The sequence below is a fragment of the Perkinsus marinus genome (genome assembly GCF_000006405.1).
Source record: "Perkinsus marinus ATCC 50983 genomic scaffold scf_1104296935260, whole genome shotgun sequence".
In the NCBI taxonomy this organism is placed as follows: domain Eukaryota; phylum Perkinsozoa; order Perkinsida; family Perkinsidae; genus Perkinsus; species Perkinsus marinus.
The window spans coordinates 1-5493 of record NW_003214529.1 but is presented as its reverse complement, the minus strand read 5'-3'; the positions used below and the strand labels follow the sequence as shown (position 1 = coordinate 5493).

Genomic DNA, 5493 nt, shown 5'->3' with positions numbered 1-5493 from the left:
TGATTTGGCTCTACTCCTCTCGCTCGAGTTGCTGGAGACCGAAGCGTTTGAGCTAACTATGCTCTGTAGGCTACAAGACTGTAGCCCATCCTCAGACAAGTTACCATTACGTGAATCGGGCAATCTGATATAAAGCCGCTGTTATGAAGGCTTCATCATGAAACAGGTGAACGTCATTACTCACCGTCAGACACGTCATCAGGGAAATGGTCCAAAGGAACACCGTAGTATCGCTTTGCCGCAGCGGATGATTTGTTCTGAAAAGTTAGACCCAATTTCGGGGCAAACTTTAACGATGGCCATGTGAAAGGCGATGATCACTTCCCAGTCACCTGCTTCCCACGGTCAACGTATCCATCCTTTTCCAGTATGAGGCCACCCCTATAACGTAAAAAGCAATCTTGGAAAATTGAAGGATCGGACTTATTGGGCCTGGATGCGAAATACAATGTTATGTCTGGCACCAGCTGGCTGGCACGGACCTTGTGAGTGACTTGGCCATAGAGAAACAACGTTCTATGCCATGGGTCCCAGATGGTGTTACACTCAGTGCAAATAAGTACCGACTTAGGGAGGATCGGCGGCCGGGACCCCTTGCAAAATGACCCCAGTATCTCGATAACTCCGCATGCTCGAGTGAGGCGTGATCGCCTAGAGTAGATTTAAGAAAGACGAGAGAACTTGCGAGTTGAGAGAAATCCCCGGCAGATATCACCTTTGCCGCCATAATAGTCCACAATCTCACTTAGTGAGTCCTGCAAATTGAAGGTTTTGAACTTGGTGCAATAGATTCTAAGGGCGGACATCAAGTCCGAGAATGAAGGTCGCATAGCTCTTTTTGAAGGGTCAAAAGCAAACAACCAGGTCTCTGTCCCTTGAAGAGCCTTCTCTTTCCTGCATAGTCCAAAGTTGACAGAAAACCCCGAAAATCGTACCGGTATCTTATCCACTTCAGTGAGTCGCCATTTAGCAACTCACAGCTTTCTATCTGTGCGTAGACCTCACCCATTCTAATAAGGCCTTGCATGGCAGATATGCCATCATTCTGCAAGTAATCACACAACGTGAGAAGGGGGTGCAAAGCTGAGATGACTGTCTTGAGCTGTGTCTCAAACTGTGGCGTCATTATTGTAGCTGCTTCCTCGTAGGCTTCTCTGGCGGCGGTGGGAAGGCTGCAAACGAGATTGCTTAGCAACTCTTCATAATTATAATTAGTCATTATACGAAGTCGTTAATGTTGTTCTCACTTTTTCCAATATTTTTTCTTTAACAGCTGTAGGAGTCTCACAATTTTCTTGTACTCCTGGTATAAGACGGATATCGATGACAATGCAGACCACCACCGGGTTTCCACCGGGAGAGGAACTAATCGGCCTCGCGTATCCTCTTTGTAGATAGCGGAGATCGATGAGCATCGGAGGAATTTCGCTAATTTGCTCGCAGAAGCCGTTAGAGGAAAGAACTGTCCAGTGTGTGTGATTCGAACCTCTCCATTACTGGACGTCCGACTTTGTCCGAATAGGCGACGGCCCAGAAGGGCATGATGATGCGACAGACAGCCCTGTGATAGGACTGTAGCCGCTCTTCCGTGATTCGTGATCCTGCGGACTCGGTCTATCTTGTTGCGAACGCTGGAACGCTGGAGAACTCCGCCGGTATCTAAGTAAAAGTTGCAACTTGCAACCGAAACGGGAATTCGTGGTAAGAATTTCGTACCTTCGACTGCCACACCATTTAAGATGTTGCATAATGCTACTCTTGTTTTTGTAATACTGCTTGCGTTATCACTCAAGATGCCGCCAACAGTGCAGCCAGCTGAGGAAAGAACCATTGAGAAGACGTACGTGAACTGTTGCACCTATTCGTACGTGGTGTGCAACTAGGTGCAACAGTTACACAACACCTCCTAATAGGAGGAACTATTGACTACACAACTAGATTTGTTGTATAGGAACCTCCTATACAACAGATCTAGTTGTGTAGTCAATAGTTTATCCAACTGGTCCGAGAACATAGGAACGGGCGATTGTGTTACCATCAAGCAGCTCGATCACATCCTCAAGAAGGTTTTGTAACATATAATCCCAAGTCTCTCGTTTCCCTTTCTTCAATCCGATAGTTCTCCATGGGATTGTTCTTATCTTACACCGCTGGCCACTATACATCCCATCCTGGATCCCGGGCTCTCCCCATTGGCCGATGGCTATTCCCAGAACATTTGCTCTTTTGAAAGGCGGGGTCCACCCGTCCACCATTAAAAAAATGGGCAGCCCTCCGGGACTGCCGGAATTTGTTGACAGCTCTATGATCATATCCTTTCTTTCCGCGGCATATAATGCTTTCTTCAGTACAGCCATCTTGTGACGCGTCAACCCATGATCCTTGAAGTCGAACCCCACAATTGGATAGAGCATCCATCGAATCGATTCTCCCACAATGGACCTTTCGCTCCAAGCATTGAGCACATGTGTGAATACCAATCTCTTCAGGAAATCAGATTTATACATATCCGGGTCACTAATCATATGCTGCTCCGAATTGACCTCGTTGACCCTCTTAGAAGAGGCTTGCACACGAGTAGACATGGGAATAATATGATCTAAAAACCGCATGCCAGCAACTGGAAACGAAACATTCGCTAGGAGTTAATGGAAAAGCATAATTCATGCAGTGATATATAATTATTGCATTGCACTCTCAATGACCAGTCACGAGGCCAGAGCAGAGTGTCTGATTGCGATCGGCCAAAGCTTCCTTTATGCCGGACTTGTATCCGATGTGCGGTCTTCAAGCTCTTTAGCTTTGAGATAGATGTCGATGTCAATAAATTCAAACCAGCCATCAGCATACATACTCCTCACTTCTCCCACTGTATAGTGGGGTTTCAAATTCACGTGAATATTCTGGTCCTTGATATCGACATAATAGCGTGGCTTCTTCTGGGGCCCACGACTAGGATACGGTACTATACGAGCATAAACAACTGGGGGCTGTTTAGAGCATGAAGATGCTGTGCTGTTACTGCCTAGATGACCAAGCCATTCAACTTCAATGCCCTCTTCCCCGTAGTACGTTAGAAGGTGATGGGTAACCAAAAGCATGTTCTTGGGGTTAATGTCGGTCTTTGCATTAGCCGATTCCCACCCAATTCGACCAGATTGTTGGATCGGACTGTTCTCCGCCTCTCCATCAACAAAGCATGGGTTAGTTGAAAGGATGATGGAGCTTTCTGAACCTTGAGGACTCACGATCGGCGAACTCTGTCCATCTAGCATACACCGGTAGTCATCTTTCAACTCCAACTGCCAGCGCACAAACGCAGCTCGATATACGTCCAGCGGATCAGCTGACTGTACACCAGAACGCATACATTCCATGAATGCTTTGCATGGACGAATAGTGCAGCTCGTGTGACACAGTAGGTACAAGAAGCGCCCGAGTCCTGAGCCACTTTTGTGGATCTCCCAGTAGCCAGCAGCACCTGTACCGGCGGGAAGGACAGAGTGTGAGATTGCATGATTTCCTAAGAGCAAATCATAGCATGCGGATGTGATAAAACCCGAGCTTATTGCCTCGCCTAAATAGGTAGTCTATCACTTCTTTAGTGGCCTCCTTTATCCCTCCTTGCCCAAGACACCCAGGTTCATTAGCCATATAATTCTTTAGCTGTTTCATGCCTGAGAGGGCCGCGTCGTCTTGCCATAGGACATCAGAGCGCCAGTCATCAGGGTCAAATAGTGTTATCCATTCGCGGCCCTGGGAAGCCAGGTTGAACCTAAGTATCTGTAAGCACATGTGTTTATCGTAGTGGTTACCGCTTCTGTATCTCTGCGGCTGCTTCGTTCGAGAATTTGACCGCTTTTGTTTTCGCCACAGTAAGGTATGCTTCCTTAAGAGACTTAAGGGCCATGAAAACAGACATGGTGTCCATCTTGCCGTTAATGAGCTCATCGAATTGAATGATGGGCTTTATTAGACTGAGAATATCTCGGGCCTCTTGCTGGCCGCTGGATTGTAGAGCCCACTGCAGTTCCTCATGCGCATTCTTGCACATCGGAGTTAACCTAAAAGTTGTAGGCTACAGCAATGCAATGAATTTAGTTTTCGAGGATATTATTACGTTTCCCATCTTGAGTCCAGCCTGACTGTCGCTATAGTTTTCCCGAGAGCCTCAATATTTTCTACTAGCCACTCCCATGCACGTGAAATAGCTTTGCTCCCATTGATAGATGATTCTAACCGCTTCCCACCCAAGGCTTCAAATTGGAGCTCTACTTCCACATCGCTTAAGAAAGCCTTGACGCTCTGCAATTTGGACTTGCAGTTCTTGAATGGTTCCATCTTAAACAAGGCCCTCAGTAGTCGCCTGTTGTTGCTACTCATACATATGCCAGTAATGCACGGTAGATGCCCAACCGACAAACTATTTATAAAAGCGGCGACTCGCTGGGAAACCTTCTTAAGTGTCTTCTCACCGTCAGTTGTAACCGAGCTCACTCGGAGTTTATCTGAAGGTAAGTTTAGCTTACTGAGTTATGTTATGTTGTAAAAATTTCGCCTTACATGACGCGAGCTCCGAGATTACATCCTCCGTGAGGAAGTCGTAAAGCTCGTCCTCATCCAAACGCATGAACGCTCTCATTGCCACTGGAACATACACAAGCCTGTTAGATTCTTCAACTTGCGCAAAAGCTACGCAAGCGTAACGCGTCTGATAATCAGGCGAGCTCTGGCTTTTCTCCATCTTGGTCGTGCAAATAGACAGTCCTATCTGCCTATTCGACCTTACGGAAGTGAGAATGTAGGTGATCGACTGGAACTTCAGCTCCTGGTAGATGTCTTCCATGAGTCTTTTGACGTCTTCATACGTTTTTAGCTGCATTCCTCGGTAGCCAGGGCGGAGACCGTTGAGAGCGCTGATCAAAATCGGCGACCTCATCGCCTTCGCCAAGGTCTTAGGATCGGAGCTGAGCTCTATTATCGCCCATGACAAGAGCTGTCGGTGAAACTGGGCAACTTGAGATGGTATAGGTTTGCATTCGTAGAAGTCTGTAATGCGTAGTGTTCGACCCATCCCAATAGTGGGAGACCGCTTCCACTTCTCAGGCGGACTTCTTACGTCGGATGTAGTAGACCAAGTGTTCGAGCGACGCCGTTTGGTAGACGCGCTAGGCAATTCCTGAAGTAGGCCACGTTGGGTAGTGTATAGTTTTTCTGACTCCAGAGCAAACGTAGCAGCCGAACCATGTGTTAATTCTTCATCGTCAATAGGGGTTGCCGGAAAGGCGCCAAGAGGAGTTCTTCCAATTAGCTTAGTGGATACCACTGGGCTTTCATGTGCGGGCTCATGTTCTGGCGTGGCGCTTCTATTTTGAGGAACCTGTGAAACAGCTCAATCTAGGCACATTTGTTTCGCGATTCGCGACTATTCCCACTACATAAGTGTCGACGTGCATTCCGCTCTTTTGGTTTGTACTTCTGTTGCCGGGACGC

At 47.3% G+C, this 5493-nt stretch overlaps 1 protein-coding gene across 1 annotated transcript; it reads right to left on the bottom strand.

The window, feature by feature from the left end:
• Positions 1-3811: 3811 nt before the first annotated feature.
• Positions 3812-4882, bottom strand: Pmar_PMAR010543 (hypothetical protein; the record flags this gene model as incomplete). The annotated part of the gene is made up of 4 exons (XM_002784453.1): positions 3812-4064; positions 4121-4508; positions 4564-4744; positions 4790-4882. 4 exons carry the CDS (start codon positions 4880-4882, stop codon positions 3812-3814), a joined length of 915 nt encoding a protein of 304 aa, XP_002784499.1.
• Positions 4883-5493: the final 611 nt, after the last annotated feature.